Genomic DNA, 22,216 nt, shown 5'->3' on the forward strand with positions numbered 1-22,216 from the left:
CTGTGAGAACTAACCCAAACTTAATTCTTCATATTTTACGTATCAGATATGGAATTGTGTGGGTGATAATTCTGCATAGATATGTGAACGTGCGTACCTTGGTGTCTGTCAACCCCAGGCGAGCCATGCTTCCGATGCTGTTGGGTTTGGCGTTGACGGTGCTGAGCTCCTGCTCGATGGAGCAGAGATCCGCCATGAGAGCATCCAGGTCCACGTTCTCGCCCTGATTCAACGCCTCTGCAGACACGGAGACATCAACGAGTGAGACGTGGAGAACAGAGCGAGAGAAACCACGACAGATCGGCAGAGGAAACGTGTGCCGTGTGTGAAAATGAATCAAACATCAAGGGAGTAACAAGTGTCTGACCGTTGATGTTGTAGATGGAGAACCTGTAGGAGAAGTTGGCCATGTTGGTCTCCTGTCTGAGGGGAGCTTTCTGCTGAGGCGGTTGCTCGGGGCGACCATCATCCAGACTCTGAGCAAACACAGATTATTATAACTATTGCAACGATAGATGACAGTTGTGTGGTTCATGCAGATCGGCGCTGGACCTCCCTTACTTTGTGTACCTGCGTGAGTTTGTCCAGCTCTCCCAGCCAGGCTCCGAACATCTTATCCAGGTCCTGGTCCTCCTTATCGCTGTCCTCCTCTTCCTCCTCCTCCTCCCCCCCTGACCTCCACCTCCTCGTCCGACAGCTGATCCATCTGAGGAAAAGACAGAGGGAGAAGGAAGACAAAAGGGGAAAGAGATACTGGTTAGTTCTTGTGCAGTTTCAGGGCAGAGTGTGATCTCTCAGCTCCACCTAGTGGCCAACAGTCTGCACTACTCACCCAGCCAGTCATGTTACATTCTGATTTCACTAAATTTTTGTGTCTTTCTCTGAAGTAAACAGCAGATAAATGCGCTTTAACACCTGGATCACAATCATCACAAGCAGCCAAGAGAAAGGAAGTTAAAAGGTCACGACATCTTGACAACATTTGGACATAATAATTGATCAACCGCACATTTCTGAAATCCACATTAGAGGAAGTCCTAAAGCTTCTTGGCACACACTTGAAAGCTGTAATAAAAAAAATCAAAGATGATAATAAAAGCTTGTTTGGGACAGATCACAGCTGGTGAGGGTCATTAAACTATAATAGATGGACGGAATCGGGAAATGACAGCTGGAGTTCATCAGTTAAAAGAGACAAAGTCCAGCTGTATTTAGTGAATCAGATGAGATGCAGATTGATTTATTATAATTGAAAAGTGACTGTGACCTGTTGGGGCATGCAAAACCGGTTTATATGATTTTGGGACATTTAAAGTACTTTTTTTAGAAGCCAGGGACAAAAATAAGAGCTGGGCAGAGACATGGGAGACATCGGTAAACACTTTAAAGTTACACTTTGTTCCAGAGTGAAAGAAATGTCAAAGAGTTCTCCCCATATTTGCCAAAAATAGATCCCCGGTTGATGCTAACTTTTATTGTGTCTTAACCTGTCCATTATTGTCTTGATTAATCAAACAGTTGTTTGGTCTATAAAATGTCACAAAAAGGTTACAAATGTCAGTCAGTATTTCCCAAAGCTGAAGATGATGTCCTCAGATGACTTGTTATGTCAACAACTCAAAGATATTCAATTTACAGTCACAGACGAGTAAAGAAACGAGAAAATAATCACATTTAAGAAGCTGAAATCTGAGAATTTGTACCTTTTTCTTTTCTTACAAATAGCATATTATTTAATTTTGACAACCTATAGATTAGTTGTTGCAGCTCTAGTTGATGGTTCCTAATAATTATCAGTATTATAAGCAGTACTGGCAGGGGACCTCTTCCACAAAAAATACCAAAAACCAAAAAGACCTTCTTGAAATGTACAGAGCACATGTATGCTCCAGCAGATTAACGTCTATGATTGGTGGACATGTTTTTCATTGTGGAATGAAGTCTGCAGCCACCAGACTATCAGATCCTCAGACCATCGTGTTCTTTAAACAGGAACTATTTGTCTTCTTGTGTGTTATTACGCATATTTCTGAAATGTTTGCTGCCAAATCAGTTTAGTACTGTAATCAAAGAATAATGTTGAACATTTTGATAATTACAAAACACATAAACAGGGTCAAGGGATCTGTTTGACTTTTTGCAGAAAGACAGAGTGGTCTGTGTTCCAAAAATCTAAAAAATAATAATCATAAACATGATTTATAAGAAAAGAAGACAAAAAACATGACAAAGAAAATTCAGGGGAAAGGTTATGAGAGATTAAGAAAGTGTGTGTGTGTGTATATGTTTATGTAACTACACAGGGAACAAGTCAACACACTCTTGGAGAGTGTTGCTGTGATTAACGATGGCAATAATGATCCTTCACTGAGTAAGACACACACACACACACACACACACACACACACACACACACACACACACACACACACACACACACACACACACACACACACACACACACACACACACACACACACACACACACACACACACACATGAAAATAAATGGCAGCTTAAGCTGGAATTCAGATCAAAGACACACAGCAGCAGTTGAATTCTTCTGTGTTGACAGCCAGTAGCAAACTGTTTTTCCCTCAGTCATGATGATGATGTAACACGCTTCAAATGATTTATCAAACTAAAAACTCTGTGGAGTGAATTCTAATGATTTATAAACTGATAGGTGTTGAAGGTTTAGGGATTAAAAAGCCAAACACTCTGAGCAGATTTAACCCTATAAATAAATGTGACGGTAAAGACTTAATTGAACATAAATGTAGTGGTATCTCCCTCATTCCTTTTCTCTACCACTCATTATTTATAATGCTAAGCTAAGTTAGCTTAAAGACTAGAAACTGGGGAAAACTGCTGGCTTAGCTCTCTCCAAAAGGTAAAAAAAAAAAAAAAAAAGTGCCTCCCTGCACAGAAAGTGTAATGTAAAAACATATAATTATGGTTTTAAGGGGGATTATGTGGTGGACTATGTTTGTCATAACCAAGAGGATTTTTAAACCTTTGGACAGAAAGAGGTTTGCTAAGATAACTGTCCCCATGTTGTACCTTCATATTTCACATACAAATAAAAGAGTGACTTCATATCTCATCTGACTTTTTGAAAGTGAGCGAACAAGTGTTTTTCCCAACATTTCAAATGATTTCTCTAATGACACCATGCAATCGAAAAAGTATTTTCAAAGTTCCTGGATGAATTATTCTATAATATCTTGATGTATGGCAAAGAATATATATCAAATCCCATTTTTTCTCATTGGATATCAGTTGGCAATCATCTTTACGTTTCCAAAAAGCACGGTTGCGACGCACGCATCAATCATTTTATCATTTTCCTCCCTTCTTTCCTCATCTCTCCCATCTCACCTCCCTTCCGTGTGCTCTAGTTCTCTAGGCTCTCCTCTACTTCCCTACTTCCCAAAATATTGCCCAGGGCACGGCGTGCTATTCCTGGGTAGCCGTTTTGTCGTCGCCCCCCCTCTGTGCCTCTCTTGGGAGAGACTACTAGCCAACACACACACATACACACCCAAGATTAGAGAGCAAAATGTCACCCACCCACATACAAACACATTGAAAAACACACACCACACACACACACACACACACACACACACACACACACACACACACACACACACACACACACACACACACACACACACACACACACACACACACACACACACACACACATTCACACACATGCTGAGGAGCGGCGCTACAATTAGATCCCTGTGGTTAGCAAGGTCTGTCATTTAGACTTTAGATTTTGGAGGATAGGGCGAGTGTGTGTGTGTGTGTGTGTGTGTGTGTGTGTGTGTGTGTGTGTGTGTGTGTGTGTGTGTGTGTGTGTGTGTCTCTCACAGCTGCACTCTTGTATAACAATCTGCCGTCTCAACGGAGGCGAAGGTTAGACGCCGGCCAACAAATGAACCTTTTGCAGGCAAAACTCTTGAATGAGAAGAAGATTCTCTTCACGTTTGGATCCGAACTTCCTCCTCGGATGGAGCTTGATCTCTGACACAAACTGCTCCGTGCAAATCAGCTTCCAACAACGTGAAGTGATGAAAGATGTCATGATATTGTGCTCCATTTTTCAGCTCCACAATGCATTCAGCTGTGTGTGTAATATTTGATAATTCAATCCCATTATCTATTATTCTTCTTCATAATTATGTTGACACAAAGTTGTCTTCACGGCTCACAGTTGCCATGCCTGAATCAGTGATTGATGAGAAAATCTGCGAGAGTGTGAAAGCTGAAGTTGCACTAATCAATATTTTCATACTAATAATTGATCGAATGAATAAGTGTGATGTGAAAAGGGGTTCGGACTCAGCAGCTCTTTACATCTACAAACCTTCAAATAAATAGATTCGAATGAATATTGTGGTGCATACTCAGATGGAGTACATAGAAGCCTCTTTTCTGAAGGTGGTCCAATGGCCTTCTGGGAGACGTAGGACGAGTAGACAGAGAGCAACTTTCTCCACAAGGACAAGCTGTACAATGTATTTAGTGGGCATTTGAAAATGATTTAAAAGACTGTAATGCAGGTTTCAAACATTTTAGTCCATTAACTGAAAATGTCAAACAAAATCACACCTGAACATTTCCCAAAAACCACGGTACAACAGAAACAGTTGCCAGGTCTGTGCGCTATAAGTGAGTGCATAATGTACATTAGAGAGTGGCTCAATATTAGGTGGTCAGATATGAACATGTATATGGTCGAGAAAAACCTAGTGTGTGTTGGAAAATTTGGAAATTGGAAGCACACAAGTCAATAGATGATTCCAACTCGGTTATCTGTGGTCATGAACAGAACATCAAACATAGAATAAGTGTTTTGACTTGATTGACTTTTGAAATGGGCGCTCTAAACAGTCCAGTTGGTAGTCAACACGTTTGATAGCTGGCAGCCATTGAGGCCATCGGTGTTTCAGTTTAAATAGTGACCGTGTTAACTGGTGACTTTCAACCGAATGCGTCCGTAGTGAAGGCAGCTGTTGTAAAACAGGACAGAACATGAACATGCTCATCTGCGTATAGTATCTACACCAGCCATATGTTACGGACGCATTTGGCTGAAAGCCGTAAAATAACACGATCACTCGTAAAACTGAAACACCTGTTGCTCGTAAAAAGTCATAATTCTGTCATAATTCTGCAGAATTTGAGTTGATTTTGATGCCGTTAACGGTTTGAATTCCACATTTAAAGACGTGCTCCTGCATATTTCTGATGGCGTCGGCTGTAAAAGAGTCTATACTGGGCGCTGTTCAGCTGTGTATCAGATAGCAGTTGAATGCACCACCAGTCAAACAGAGCTGAGACAGCAAGTCGTAGTGATGGGCTATAACAGTGTGTGTGTGTGTGTGTGTGTGTGTGTGTGTGTGTGTGTGTGTGTGTGTGTGTGTGTGTGTGTGTGTGTGTGTGTGTGTGTGTGTGTGTGTGTGTCCAAAGTAAACAGTAATTACTTTGCTGCTGCAGCCACACTCCTCCTGTCTGTCACACTGAAACCATGCAATCATACTCCCATCCTTCATTCCTCCTCAGTTTTTCTTTCCTTTTTTCCTTTTTTTCCTTTTCTTCCTCGTATATTACTGTTTTCTTTCACTCCCACTTTCTCTCCTTCCTTACTCTCTTAGTCTCCCTTCTCTCCTTCACCTCTCCTCTGTTTTAATAAGAGGGAGTGAGACAATAAATACAAAATGTATCACTGCAGTTTCTTTACCTCCTGGTGCAACGACAGAGGTGCAGCTCGAGAGGAGAGGAGGAGAAAATTAGTAGTCAAGAGGAGACAAGTGGAAAGGAGAGGAAAAGAGAGGAGACAGGGGAAAAGGAGGAGAAGAAAAAAGAAGAAGAGACAAGAGGACAGCAAAAGAGAAGTGACAAGGAGAATCAGGAGGAGAGGAGAAGATAAGAAAACAAGAGGAGACAAGGGAGAGGAGAGGTGATGAAAAAAGGAGACAAAATAGGAGATAAGAGAAGAAAAAGGAGAGGAGATGAAAAAAGACATATTGAGGAGAGGAGATAGAAGGATATAAAAGAAGAAAAAGGAGATGAGACAAGGGGAAATGGTGAGATGAAGTGGAGAGGAGACAAGAGAAGGAAAGAGGAGAAAAGAGGAGGTTAAATGAGAAGAGGCAAGAGGAGATAGGATTAGAAAAGAGGAGACATTAATAGAAGACAAGAGGAATTGAGGAGACGAAAGGATAGGAGACAAGAGAAGGAAAGAGGAGACAAGAGGGGAGTTAAAGAGAGGAGACAAGAGGAAAGGAGAAAGGAAGAGACAAAAAAGAAGAGATAAGAGGAAATTGAAGGAAAAAGGAGATTAGAAGATAGGAGAGATGAAGAGAGGAGGAGACATAAATGAGGAGAAAAGATGAAATGAAGAGGAGAGAAGAAGAGATGAGACAAGAGAAGGAAAAGGGAGATTAGAAGAGAGGAGACATTAGGAGAGGAGATATGTGGAGAGAAGAGGAGCCAAAACAGAGGCAACAAAAGGAAATGGAAAGGATAAGAGATAATAACAGATTGAAGGAGAGTTGATAGGAAGATATACGAGGAGATAAGAGAAGGAAAGAGGAGACAAGAGGAGGCAGGTTCCGAGAAGAAGAGACAAGAAAAACAGATTCAAAGAAGACTGTACTGTTGCCAACTGCCTCCCTTCCCTCTCGAACCCACCAACATCTGCTGCTTTAGTGCCGTTGAGCAACACGCTCCATCTCTACTGGGCAGCTCCCAGTTTCCCACAGCGCAACACGGAGCCTCAACTGGTCCAACTGCCACAACAAAACGACAACAAAAAAGGCTTTAAAGTTCCCTCATTCAGTGTGGCCCGTTCCCACGGCTCTATATCAGGACATCACACACACACACACACACATTACAAACACACACACACACACACACACACACATACAAACACACACACACACACACACACACACACACATTACAAACACACACACACACACAAACACACACACACACACACACACACACACACACACACACAAACACACACACACACAGAATGGTATTTTTAGGGTTGTTGGGTTTTTGTGAAGCAAAGCTATAAATCAGATCCAGAGAAAAAAGAAGAAATGAGTGAATCCAGACAGTAAGTTGAGACGTTTCTCTCTTTCTGTCACACACACACACACACACACACACACACACACACACACACACACACACACACACACACACACACACACACACACACACACACACACACACACACACACACACACACACACACACACACACACACACACACACACACACACACACACACACACACACACACACACAAAAGGCCTGACAATGCAAAGACTCAATCAGACAGCAAACAAGGAAAACACATTTCTGTTCTTACGTTTGCCTCAATGATTGATTCAACAGCAACATTCCTACTTATCTGTATTGGCTATTTGACTCTAAATGGGACCGTCCTTTCCTAAATAAACACCATGCTGTATTAGAGAAGACTTAAAACCAAGCAACAACCTCTGGTGCAAAAATCAGCAGTTCCTCAAATGGCCACTTGAGGCTGCCTCCAAAAAAGAGTCAATCTCCATAGACCCCCATGTTAAAAAGCCCAACTTAACAGCAGAAACAAACATGTTTACAGCCTGGTATGAAAAAAGGTTGTGGCCTATTTGGCTAATATCCCCATCAATGACAACTGTACTAAGGTTTATTTTTTATATACCTCGCCCGTATAAATTATATTAATGCTTGAAGTTATGCATAATTGAGGGCGTGGCCTCTTTGAGTGACAGGTTGGTGCCGGCTCAGGTCCACTTTGCGCTTCACAACAGCTCTCCAGAAGCGTATGTGTGACATCATAGAGACTATGTCTGTATTTCATACTGTCTATGCTTGGAACTAGAGATTGAGACCATAAACTCATGTTTACAATGTTTACTGAGGGAATAAATCAAGAGAGAAGTAGAGTCATTTTCTCATAGACTTCTATACAACCAGAGGAGTCGCCCCCTGATGGACATTAGAGAGAATGCACGTTTAAGGAACTTCAGCATTTGCTCCATTTTTCAGAACTGGAGGTTGCCGCCTGATTTTGTCATATCATCAGTTCATAATCTTAATGTCTTGGGTGTTTTTTTGCTCTTTGTATCAACTTTTCTGTCCAAAATTGCCCTCGCAGACAATTAAGGAAATCCCGTCTGATATTAGAGAACAAACAGAGTAAATGGAATAAATGGTTTCACTACAAAGTTTCGTTTCATCTCTTCACAGACTTTTAAGTTTTAATGCCATCCTTCACGCTCAACTAGATACTGTAAATAAAACCACACACCGTGCCTGTGTATGTGTGTGTGTGTGTGTATTTGTGTCTCACCGGGGTACATAATTAGTCTGAGGATTCACACTGTGACATCAATTACAAGAGTGAGTGTGTGTGTGTGTGTGTGTGTGTGTGTGTGTGTGTGTGTGTGTGTGTGTGTGTGTGTGTGTGTGTGTGTGTGTGTGTGTGTGTGTGTGTGTGTGTGTGTGTGTGTGTGTGTGTGTGTGTGTGTGTGTGTGTGTGTGTGTGTGCCTGAAGGGTTGCCAAGCCAGACAGTGATTCTGCAGTAAAACTGTTTAATGTGTGCTGGTCCTCTCTTTCAGACAAAAACATGCATGTTGTGGGCGATTCTGTGCTCGGATTGTGTCCTGCTCCGGTCTGAGTCAGCTAATGTACTAAACGTCTGAAACGGACATTTAATAGTACAACAATAAGTTTGAAAACAACAGGAGGAACAAGTAAACCTTCAACTCAAATAACTGATGTAATAACTCCGGCGTCAAGGACTATTCAAAGCTTTTAAAGTTCATTCATCACTAAATAGAAAGGATATAAAGTTATTCAAATCAAAATTAATTTAAAAAATAAAATCCAGTTCATCCAACGTCCATCTTTACTCTCTTTTCTTTTGTCTTTGGTGACGTATTTTCTGATATCTGATAAATATGACAATGTTCAACAGCTGATTATGAACATTAATACAGCAGGTTTATCTTTTTCATTTATATAATGCGTTTATGTTTTTAAAAAACACTGATTTCATCCGAACACTGTACTTGTAATAATATTAAATACTAGTTATTTATATCCTCTAGACCCAGTAACACTACAAACTGTAGGAGCAGAAGCCGCCCCAGATTAGGTATTAAGCCACATGACCTACTTACTAAATACTAACACACCTGATATGTGTGGTTTTTTTACCAATGAGAATTATGTTGTAGTGCTCCTACTGATCCTCATCTTGATCAACAGAATGTCATAATTATAACTCTATCAAAGAACACGATATTTATAAAGGAAGGTAAATTATCACAGAGGAGTCGCCCCCTTCTGGACATTAGAAAGAATGCAGGTTTAAGGCACTTCAGCATTGGCGTCAATCGGCAGAACCAGAGTTTGACACCTTTCTGTTATAGGTGTCAAAGTGGAAAATGAGCTCAAATAAACAACACAACAAGCATGTTTTTGTCACTCAGATTTCATCATTTACATGTGTTGCATAAATGAAATTCAAATGGATCTGTTGGTAATACATGGCTGATGTAACAACTCAAAATACATGTTTATATCGCACAGGACGAAGAATAGAGAGAGGCAGAGGAAGCAGAGGACGAGCGAAAAGCCGCCTGCTGATCCAGCAACAATGATATCACTTCCCCCGAGACCTGCAGGAGGGATTACATCATTTCCTGCCTCGTATCGACATCTGCCTCCGTCTCTCAATACGAGGAAGGGAGATTAATGCAGAGAGTGGGGGGGGGGGGGGATGGAGAAATTCTGATTTAAATCTGCTCACCTACAATACGCTGTACTTTAGTCTAAATACTTCATATTACTATAATCTGCCCTGCTGACCTGCACTGCTTTATTTATATCCAATCCTCTTTATTTAATTCAATGTATGTTTCATTTCAACAAAGAGGGCGGAGCCACAAAGGTGCTTAACATTTCATTTGGGCTGCGTAGCATGAAGGTTTGTTCATGTCTCTACCTCTTTTTTTTGTTTTGTTCTGCAACGCCAAAGGTAGTGACACTGTGTGATTCAAGAGCACAAGCACATGCACAGGCACGTGCACTTTTATGCAAAAACATACAAACACATACACACACACACATATGAGTGCATGTGATGTGGCGCAAATTAAGACCCATTGTGTATTTGAGCCCCAGGGCTGGACCAAGCAGATCCCAGGGGTACCCAGCTGCCGTGTAACGTGACACTGAGACACACACACACACACATACACACACACACAAATAGAGTTGTGCGTTCCAGATTTAGGGAACAAATGAGCTCTATTTTTGCACCAAAAGAAACAAACAAGGCAGCAGGAAGTTGATTCTACAGTAACTAAATGGATTTAACATGAATGTATTAAAGTTGGACAATTTGTTCCCATGGCCCAAAACATTTCCCCCCATGCACGAGCCGGCTGGACGTTGAGGTGACATGTGTGGCAGATCTATAAGTGCATCCTCACATGACGGATGGAAAGTGAAGGCACAGCTTTGCTATTCTCAGATCCTAAACCACCACTGGGGACCAAAAGGTCTGGCCTGAGGGTGGTGCAAGACGATACTTATAGCTGTCACCAGAATCAAAAGGGTTTATTTTATGGTTAAGCAATACAAAAATCAGTGATTTGCATGGCATTTGCCCTTACTTTTTGGTCAAACAAACATTTAAAAAAGTTTCCGGGAAAATGGGTTGATTTCAACTGAATGGTCATGATAAGTGGATTTGCTTGCAGCAGCAACAAAGTAAATCTACATGAATTTTCAAAGTCAAATCCACCTTTGGTGAAATTTGAAAAGCAAATTTGTACCATTGAAAAATGGTGATCTGTCTTGATGGTGCTGAGGGAACAAGGAGCAGAAGAGTCCAAAATGGAGGAAGCTAAGGTTATTAGTTTTGTTTCAGCGTCGCCTTTTTATTAAACCTCGTCTGTTGGAATAATAACTGCTCCACAAAAAGACTCGTTCATATTTGTTTCATAGTTGTTAAAGTATGAAACATGAATCGATTGTGCTAACTTGTTTCTTGAATAAACTTTTTGTCTCATTAGCAAACTGTTGCCTAGCTAGCTAACTTGGAGAGCTTTTGACATGATTGTGACAAGCTTCATTCATAGCTTGTTCCTGGTTCTAAAGAGTGTTAGCAGTTAGCTTATCAGCTACAGTCGTTCACCAAGTAGCACGCAATTAGTAACATCACCAAGCTTCAAGCACCGTCTATTTCAGGAGGACAGATGGATGAACTTTTGCTCCCTGGTTTGACCACTAATGCCCTTTTCAGCTTCAGTCCCATTCAATTCTATCACGACCACACATGAATCTATATATTTTTACTTTGCTATATGCTACCAAACCTATACGGCTCCTTATAATCAATGTGAGAACATGAGCCACTCCTTCACAAACCCACAACCACACGCTGTGTGTGTATTCATATGTATACACACCACTTTGATATGAGCATCAGTACTGCACAGCCGGTGCAGCTAAACACACTACAAAACTGAATGATAACAGGGCAGCATCTCTCACACACACACACACACACACACACACACACACACACACACACACACACACACACACACACACACACACACACACACACACACACACACACACACACACACACACACACACACACACACACACACACACTTTAAGTTTCTGAAAAAGCTGTCTGATCTTCACAGAAAAAACAACATTCCCAACTGAATGTTGCCAAATCATCTCATATCATATTGTATACATGCCACACACACACACATACCATTAATACACTACTACTACACACCTGTTGCTTAGTGAAGGCCACCGTTACTACTGGTGTTTCCTTATAAGATCAAATATGCTACACTAGAGTTGTAATCTCACACAATATATTTGTTTAAAATAAATAAAAGAAGTTGTATGAAGGATGACTTGGAGGAGGCGTGTGTAATCAACATTATTTTGACAAAAAGTGGTGCCTATCTGACTTTAAAGCAAAACGTTCATTCATACTACTCTTTCAATAGCATTGATTACATTTGTAATGATGGTGGTTTCTCTTTAAAATGAAACTCTTTCAGCAATGCTAAATAATCTAAAAAGCATTGACAGCATTAGTCTTTTGCTGATGTGGCAGATTTCATTTTATTGAATTTTTAACCTAACCTAACTAATACCATGTGGCACAAGCTAACTGGCAAGCATGAGTTTATAATATTTAACGGTAAGCTGTTCTTGGTTTTAGGAGACAGTAAAGAAAAAAAAAGAAAATCTCCAACACACAAAGGGTATCATGTCACTTTCCACTATTTATACCAAATCCCTTCAGGCTGTTACACAAAACAATATGACTTCTGTCTTGAGTATCCAGGAATCAGTTCACGCTGACCACAGGTTTATAATTCTGGCTCTCCAGAGTTGGCTTTGTGGGTAAACGTCAGAGCCTCTTGCCACAGAGACGTTTTCCACGGATCTCAACGGGCAAGAAACTCGAGCATAAAGAACACAGAAGCTGGGAGTGATTAATTGTCATGAAAGTCGCCACAAGAACATTTATTTTGGAAAGCTCTACATAGCTTTCTAACCGACAGCTGATTGCCTGACTGGTTTGATATGCTCAGACTGAGAGACAATAAGTGATATTCAGGATGTAAATAGAAAGAATATTCTGTACTTTGGTTATGCCTCAACTATGAACACTGGGATAAAAACAAATCTTACATATTATGTCTGAACCAGATGTCTGCTAAAACTCTTCCAGACCCCAAAGACCAGTTTAAAAAACATTACACCCAAGAATGGAACACTATGACTCAAAAGGTGGTTTGGAAGCTTCTAGTATAGTAACAGCAGCAATCATAACATTTTGGAAACATTACCAATTACACTATATGGCCAAAAGTAAGTGAACACTTGAATATTATACCCATACTTTACATGGTTGTTGAACATCTCTTTCCAAATTTATGGGCATTAATGCTGCCATAACAGCCTCAACTCTTCTGGTTTCAGGCTTTCCACTAGACTTTGGAACCTGCAGGCAGCAGGAATTCAGCCACAAGAATATTGGCTATGTCAGCTACCAATGTTTGGTGGTGATAAAGCCTGGCTTAATTCTGTGTTCAAAGGTGTTGGATGTGGTTGAGTTCAGGGTTCTGTGCAGACCAGTCAAGTTCTTCCAAACCAAACTGGGAAACCCATTTATTTTTGGAGGTAGAATTCATGCCTTTTGGGCAATTTGATGTTCACCTCGCTTTTGGGAAACAGATGGTAGCACACTATTGTTTTAAATACAAGTGTATAGTCTATTATGTTTTTAAATGGAAATGAGGGGCTTAGTGCAAACCATCCCAAGACCAGCCCCAGATGAGAAGTTCCCCACAATGTCCACATACTTTTGGCCAAATAGTGTGACAGAAACAGCACTTGTACAAAGTATATGACTCTGTAAGGGAAACACTAAGAAACAATCAAGAAGAGACCATCACACAAACTAGGGCTGTCAAAATTGGACAAAAACATATAGGTTCCAACTATTCAATTATCTATTTTTGAGCTGAATTTTTTTCAGATGTCCTGTTTCTATTTCTGTCTGTCTCACTTCGAAAGCCTGATCGGAAAAAAACCTGATTTGTGACGTTGAAATAAGGAGTTATCTATACGATAATTCCTAATTTCATGACAAAAACCCAAGTAAGGTGGCAGATTGCCGGAGGGAGATCTCCTGAAAGGTTCCTAATTGCTGTTCGATATAATATTTCAAGTAAATATCACAACATAAAATGTGTGTTTCAGAAAGCAGCAGGTACCAATCACCCATCTTTTAAACGGTTACTTCTTCGTACTTTGTTTACATGACGTTACGTAACACTTGCTCTTATGCCATATGAATTAATGTTCTAATATTGTTTTTTTTACTATTTAAATATAATCAAATTCAGAATGTTCATTGTCAATCGTAACACAAACCCAGAATAGAACTTTCCACGTGTGATGCTGAGATATGAAACGATAAACAGTGCTCATCATGCTGTTTACCTTTGGTCTGCTAACACTGCTCAGTCCAGCTCCAACAGAGCACAGAGTGGAGGAATTCAATCACCCTGCAGAGACAGAGACAGAGAAATGTTATTATTATGCATAATCATATTTCCTTTGGATAGACGGAGAAGCAGATGTCCCTGCACTAAATAAAAACCACACTGGCTTTGTTTAGGCTGATGCCTAAATATTTGGGGATTAGACAGCCATAGCTTTTTAAAGGAACACTCAATCACTTGGGGAAATATGTGGAACAGTTTCATCTTTGTGGTTCAAGTAGCCTAGCTTAGCACAAAGACTGGAAGCAAGGGGAAACTGCTAGGCTAGCCACATCAAAAGGAAATTCCAAGCACACACACACACACACACACACACACACACACACACACCAGCAGCTGTCTACACAACAAATGTAGTGTCTACAGGTGGCACTAGTGTGTGTTTCTATCACGCTGAGCAGACTGGATGTGTGTGACCTAAAAATAACTGACAGCCAACAGCATTTAAATACACCGCTGCCGTACCATCTCTCTCTCTCTCTCTTTCTCTCTCTGTTTCCCAATATGTCTCATCTCTCTCGACCCAATTCTCTCCTTCACAGCCGCCCTCTACGTCTTTTCCCTTTCACTCCATTTTTATTACACCCGCTCATTTTCCCCCCTCCCTTAATCTGGGTTTGCTGATTCAGCTGGAATTGATGACATTTCACCAAATCATCACAGCTCATTATGTCAAGACGTCATCTTGTCAGATTAGATCGTGCTGTAGTTACATCTGACCTTTATCGGTTATTTATACAGGAAGTGTGAATATAAAAGTGAAAAAGATTTCAACATGTCACATGCAAAAGGAAAAAAAACAACACAAACACTCCAATCCTCGCTGGCAAAAGGTCATTAGCAGCTCTCAAATGATCAATAGCTGATGGTTGAAACAACAAGAACATTGTTGGGACAAAACACACACTTATATGCTCTCAACCAGTGCATTGCTCATGGGTACATCAGTGCATCAAAGTCATTCATTGACTTCCCAGTTCAGACCACCTACACCAGTCTGGTGATTTATATTATGAACTCTCCAGAGACGAGCTGACGTCCCAAAACCTGGAACGCTGACTGAAACGTGAATCACTATTCTTTAGAAACAAAGCTGGAGTTATCCAACTATTTGTTTTTGCCAACAAAACTCATAAAAGTACCCGATGTAGCTCATGGCTTCGTGACATTGTCGTCCAGAAACTATTACGTAATAAATGTGTCCACTGCTCAGCCTGAATGGTTTTCACTAAGCAATGAAAAGATCATACAAGGATAAGAAGAATGGCTTTTGGCTGCAAACACAATGTGTGTAACTGCACAGCTATGCAAGTTAATCAACACTCAGGACAGGGGTTAGACATTGAAGGGTTTTTACTGGAAGTAATAGTAAATAGTTCTGTATAATTAGAAAAAAATGTATTGTAAAGAATGAATCAGTACAGTAACAAAAAAACAGATTCACAAAACTTTAGTCTGCCAAATTGTCCCTCATACCAGAAAGACAAAGTATCACCAGTAGAAATAGTGCAGATACTACATTGAAAAAAATACAAGTCAAAGTCCTGCAATCACGTAAAACTACAAAAGTATTATCATCAAAAGATACTCTAAGTAACAGAAGTAAAAGTACTTCATTTGCAGATTCATATATAGAAATATAGTGAATATAAGTGATGCACTGATGTGTATATCACTTTAATGTTGCAGCTGGTAGAGGTGGAGCTAATTTGAAAACATTTAGGCTTTATACTGCTGGGTAGCTTAATCTATAATAACACATTATCATTTATTAGTAATATTCTGTATAAATTATCTTAATCTGCAATATAACTTTTTTTAAATTGTCAAATACATAAAGTGTATAGACCAGAAATATAAAGTAGTATAAAATGTAAATACTTAAGTAAAGTAGAGGTACTTAAAAATGTACTTTAGTACAGTACTTAAGTAAATGTGAATAATACATTCCAACACTGTCAAATACATAATTTAACAGTTATGCTGCGTTTAATTTACCACGAAAGTCGGAATCGGAGAGTTGGGATTGACGACACACCAGTGTTGACTGTGTTCCAGTACAACAAGTGGGAAAGGTTAAGAATACCAGTTCCACCAAGGTTAGCCATTCTTATTAATACCAGTTGATAACGGTTACACAGTATTTGGCACATACAAATACAATAGCAACATCCCAACTGCTGTGTTTAAGACGGTGGGTGAGGTTCTGCCCTCTTTTCAAGTACAAAATCCAACTTCAAGTGTCTTTTCCAGTTGAAATGTCTGACTTGAAATTCGTAAATTTTGACTTACCAGTTCAAAAGGAACACACCATTAGACCAAGAGACCTATAATGACGTATTAGCAACTTAAAAGCCTCTGACAGCTAGCACAAAACTGATAACAGAAAAAACACATCAAAGCTCCAAAAACTACACAAGATATCTGTAAGAAATGGAAAGAAGTGCATTTCTAAACTGGATAAAAGACGCCAGTCTTGTTCACAGATCTGCCAAAAAGGTGGATGTAACAATGTCAGCTAAACTGCTATGGAACTGTGTGAGTAACAGTTGCTATAGCAACATAATGTTTAACTGAATCCAGCTGATGGTAGCTAAACAATTTGTTCTCGCCATGATCCGATGACCATAATGTACCCTTCCTTTATGTGGCAACGTTCATTTGGACTGATGTGGTTGTGACATATGACTTTACGCCCACATCTCATTTCAGGAATTAAAAAAAACTGATGTGTCATTTGAAATAGTTCCTCATCCTGCTGTATTGCAACAGATTACTTCACAGGAAAATATTAGTAAGAATTAGCTAATAGCGCTGTGTCAAAACAGCTCGTGGTTGACCATCTGCCTTCTGTAAATAACTCAGAGGGGATTGTTGTGATGAATGTCTTTGATTGTGGGTTAATCACATTCTCTTAGTGCTAAAAATATCATTCTTTTGCGGTATGTCTCTCCTAATGAATGTCATTGATTCAGAGTTTCCCAACAGCTTTGTGAATCGTCTTTCCTGCAAAACAATTATTTTCTGGCTTGTTTGTTTGGGATTGTCCTTTTTTTTCGAAGACAAATTAAGTGTGGCTTCATTTGAAAAATCTCAATGATTGAGAATGGCAACTGAAGACCCATTTTGGGCCGATCTCGCCCCTTTCAGGAGTTCAAAAACTGCATTCAAAGCTCCTCCTGCGGCCAGTATCAGAGCTTACCTAGCACTGCTTGTCCACTGGGGACGCCAAAATCCACACAAAATTAAAGTACCTTAAAGTAGCTTTAAATATCTGTTCAACAATCCTTATAGGCTTCCTTCAACTTAAACAATTACGTATCCGATTTTTTGGTTTTAGTGTCTTTTTATACATCTGTTTTACTTTTGAGGTCATCTTCTGTTGATACTAAAATCTTTGTTCAGCCTTTAGGATGCTGAAGCTCTGGTTCTCCTTCCAGGCCGATTTATGACTCCTCTGTTGCCCAACAGGCCTTAAAGGGTATTATGAAACAACACGGCCTGCCAAAACAGAGGCTTTAAAATCTCAGATTGAAAACAATAGCTTTACCTCTCCAACATTTCACTCATAATGAGTCTTGGAAATCTAATTCAAGGGGGCTGCTCAGTTAATAATGTGCATAATGCCATGATTATAGTTTCCACGACAAATTATCTGAATAATTGCAAACTGGGAAACATTTAATTGAAACAATAAAGACATTGTTGCAACATTTCTAATGCATTGCTTCATCATTCTGATTCCTCAAAGCATCACATCCTGATGGAAGCACAGACTAAATAACAATCTGAGATCCACTCAGGTCCCTTGTTTTATTTTCATAGTTCAGGGCAGCTTTGCAGCATCTTATCATGTAAATGTGTCTGTAAGAAGTCTACAAAGTTCAAGACGGTGCTCATGACAATGTTTTTATTGTTTGGTTTATTAGAGTTGTAGCTACAGTTAAAGTCAAGAGTTGATATGTAGTAAAAAACTAAATAGATTCAGCCCAGGAAACGATAGCTGGCACTGAATGGCAGAAAACTCCAACCAAACTTTTGCCCTTTTAAAAAATTCTTATGGCACTACAAGTAAATGCCAGTAAACTCATTGTGACAACAAATCTGTGCATCTAATGCAGTCCAGACCTGATGAAGGAGGCTTTAAAAATCAGGCCAGAGCAGGCTCAACTTGCAAGTTCCTCACAACAAGAATTAACCATGAAGAGCCACATGATTCTACGAAAAGACTAAGTACTGCTGCCAGTGTCATGTGCTATTATTCAGAACTCAAAAACAATCTTCAACTCCAAGGATTTTGGGAATTTGTGAAGAATCCTTTTAATAAATCTTCAAAAAAAAATTGGTTTCTTTCCTAAAAGCAGAAAATGTGTTTTTAAACATTAATACTGAAACTGAATGTGTGTGAGTGCAGGTTTGAACTAGTCACGTTGTAGTCTGCTGGTGATCATACTGGGAACGTTCACCGAACACCACATAACTGGGAAATATGAGTTCATTTGAGCCTGGAGGATATGGACTCTGAGTGCATGTGTGGGTGGATGGTTTTTTTGTGTGTGTGTTTTTCAGGGCTTGTATTGCTATTTTTGGGAGGACCAAATTTCATAGTGAGGACATTTCTGCATTGTGAGGACATTTTGGGCAACTTTAAAGTACTGTTTCATGGCTTGATTATAAGGTGATTATAAGGTGATCCGCTTTTTAAACAAGTTGTGTTTCAATGCCCAGGGTTAGGTCAAATTGGGGTTAGATATTTATTAGTCATAATTGAAGAAAGAGTTAGGGTCTTGAGAATGTATTATGCCAAAGAGGGTCTTCACAAGTATAGAAAGACAACATGTGTGTATGTGTGAGCATGGTGTGTGATATACTTGCAACTGAGAAGCTTAAGGCACTGTGGTTGGTAGATAAACCCCCAATGCACCTATTTAGAACAGCTTGTCTCCAGACAGCAGACAGTTTAGTCTACAGCAGCTGAAAGCCACAGACGTATAGAGACAGGAGGACATTTTAAATCTAGTCTCTATGCATATTTATAACATAATAACAAGTGTTTGAATACAAAAATAAATAGATACCATGTACATTGGAGTTCAGCTTAAAAAATGGTTTGAGGTTTTAGGGACTCTTTAACCATTGGTCCATTGGTATTCAAACACTGTCAGAGTCAGTTTCTTGCTGCTGACCTGCAAGAGAACATGACATACTGGTCTGTCTGGTAACCAGCTAACACACATAGTACCAAACCACCTAGCACAGCACATCCTACTGCACTGACACACACACACACACACACACACACACACACACACACACACACACACACACACACACACACACACACACACACCACACACACACACACACACACACACACACACACACACACACACACACACACACACACACACACACACACACACACACACCCTCGGGTTAAATCTGCAGCCTGGTTGTTTTATTCAAATGTGGCACGAGCTGCCAGCACTGGAGGGCAGGAGTTCAGTGGTGCAGTGTGAAGTTCAGGGTTAATGTTGTGGATCAAAATGTATTAAAATGGAACTTGAGACCTGCTCCTATAGCATAGATAGATTTAACTGACATTTGGGTTAACATTTTACAAGTGCTGGGTGTAAAACATCCCCAAAACATCAGCTTTTCAGGAAGAAAGTAGGCATTCACACAGCAAGCAAGCTGTATTTCCTCCTTATCCAATCTGGCATGGAGGGCTGCTGGAACTATTGCTGACACACCAGCAGTTAGTAAATTATGATTAGAATAAATTAATTAAATTAATGTTTATGTCAACTTCAGCTGGAAATATAAGTTGACTGAGAGAGGTTCAAATGTAAATATGTATTTTTTTTTACATTTTCTATGACAGTAAATTAAATATTTTGGTGTTTTCAACTGTTGGTGGGACAAAATGAGCAATTTAAAATGGTCAACTCAACCAATTTCTAAAATCTGACTGATTAAATTAAGAAGATATCAACAGATAAATTGATAGAGGTAACACAGTTTGGGTAAGGGCGGGGAATTTAAAGACATATCACGTGTCAGTGTTGTAACCCCCTGCTGTGAGGATGGAGCCTAGTGGCACAGTTAAATCATGCAACATCAGCTCAGTGTGCATCTACACACTGAAACCTGATGGGTGGCTGCTGACATTCTGGCTTCAGAATGACCAACATGACAGTGAGCCTTCAAAAACCAAGACGTTTCCTCATAATCACCACCATCACACGAGTGCTACCATTAATGAATGGACACAGACACACACACACAGACACACACACACACACACACACACACACACACACACACACACACACACACACACACACACACACACACACACACACACACACACACACACACACACACACACACACACACACACACACACACACACACACACACACACACACATTCAACATTGCTGCAGTAAAGTCGGTCGCACTGCAGAACTGTCAGGAAGAATCACAGCACTCTGCTTTGCTGCTTTTTAAACACACACACACTCACACTCACAGAGTGAACACCGTCGCATGCACTCAATACAAGGTCACTGAGCTACTGGGTTAAACTACTGCTGAGGGGAGAAAGAGGAGCACCAAAGAGAAAGACAGCAGGACTGACAAGGTCGACTGCATCTGTGTCCGGTGAACACTGCACACATTAAAAATGCAAAGAAGATCCTGTGTTCTGGGCCGACCATGTTATAATCTGAATATATAAGCTCTAGGACATGATTGTGTGATTGGATTCAGAGAAATACCACTTTTTCTTTACTAAGCTTTATTTTATTCCGTAGAATCCAATCTTTCTTTGACTTAGAGGTTCTATATACAACATTCAGAGCGTTCGGAGCGCCGTTAGCTGCTAGTCGCCATGTTGAGAGCTCTGAATTTCACGTTGAGCACTTTTAAAGAAAGACATACTGCTGGTTACTGGACACTTGTTGTGGCTATTTGGTAAGTGACAATGTGAACTATACAACTGGAATCACTAACATAATTAAGGATCGACGACCCATGAAAAAAAGACAACAGCTGTAAGTATAAAGCCTATAGTGCTCTACTCCATGCTTAAATTTAACAATATTTAGTTAGTATCTAATGAAAGTTAAACTAACTGAAAATCCAACTTAAACCTAAGCTGACTGACCTTAAAAATCTAATCAAGAAGCGACCACCACAGTTGAATGTTGACACTTCAGTGTTGAAGTGCCACTAAATTCTGATTACAAGACAATTCTATCGAAGTTAATGGAAAACTGCCTGATTAACTCAAAGCTGAAAGTTTTCGACCCTCCATAGCTGATTTAATTTAATAAGTACCACGTTGGCGGTGATGCAAAAATAAATAGTTATGCATTTTTGGAAAGTATGCGTATTCACTTTCTTGCAGAGATTTAGATAAGAATATTGATACCACTCTCACGTACAGGACATCTATAGCCGGCAGACAGGTAGCTTAGCATAAACAAGGGGAGAGAGCTAGCCTGGCTCCATCAAAAGGAAACTAAATCTTCTTGTCACCACTTTCTACACAAATCAGAACGCAGACTTGCCTTCCCAAATTTGCATGAATAACCAATTTAGCAAAAAACTCACCTACTGATGACCAATTAGATAGATTTCTTCCTTGTTTAATCAGTTCAATATATTCAATATCTATACTCTTTTTGCTCCATCACTCAGGCCACCCCAAGCATCCACACTTTGTTTCAAACACCCAAAACACTGCTGAAACTTTAACAACTCTACCAAAAACAGTCTAAAAATAGATGAATTTCACCTCCCATTTCATGACGGTGGTAAAAGAGTAGTTTTTTCCCTTACACACACACACACGCACACGCACACGCACACACACACACACACACACACACACACACACACACACACACACACACACACACACACACACACACACACACACACACACACACACACACACACACACACACACACACACAGTGACGCCCAAGCTAAATGCCTCACAGTTTGAGAAAAGTTAAAATTTCCACTTCAGTGTCTGTCCT

General features: G+C 40.0%; 1 protein-coding gene across 1 annotated transcript in view; it reads right to left on the bottom strand.

Moving 5' to 3' along the window:
- raph1a (Ras association (RalGDS/AF-6) and pleckstrin homology domains 1a) overlaps positions 1-22,216 on the bottom strand; it is a 62,271-nt gene that overhangs the window by 26,153 nt on the left and 13,902 nt on the right. The window contains 5 exon segments of the mRNA XM_054615078.1: positions 98-237; positions 368-476; positions 571-669; positions 671-706; positions 14,105-14,169. Coding sequence (XP_054471053.1) covers positions 98-237; positions 368-476; positions 571-669; positions 671-706 — 384 coding nt within the window. The 5' untranslated portion in view covers positions 14,105-14,169.

This window comes from Anoplopoma fimbria, chromosome 16 (assembly GCF_027596085.1).
Source record: "Anoplopoma fimbria isolate UVic2021 breed Golden Eagle Sablefish chromosome 16, Afim_UVic_2022, whole genome shotgun sequence".
NCBI classification, from domain to species: domain Eukaryota; kingdom Metazoa; phylum Chordata; class Actinopteri; order Perciformes; family Anoplopomatidae; genus Anoplopoma; species Anoplopoma fimbria.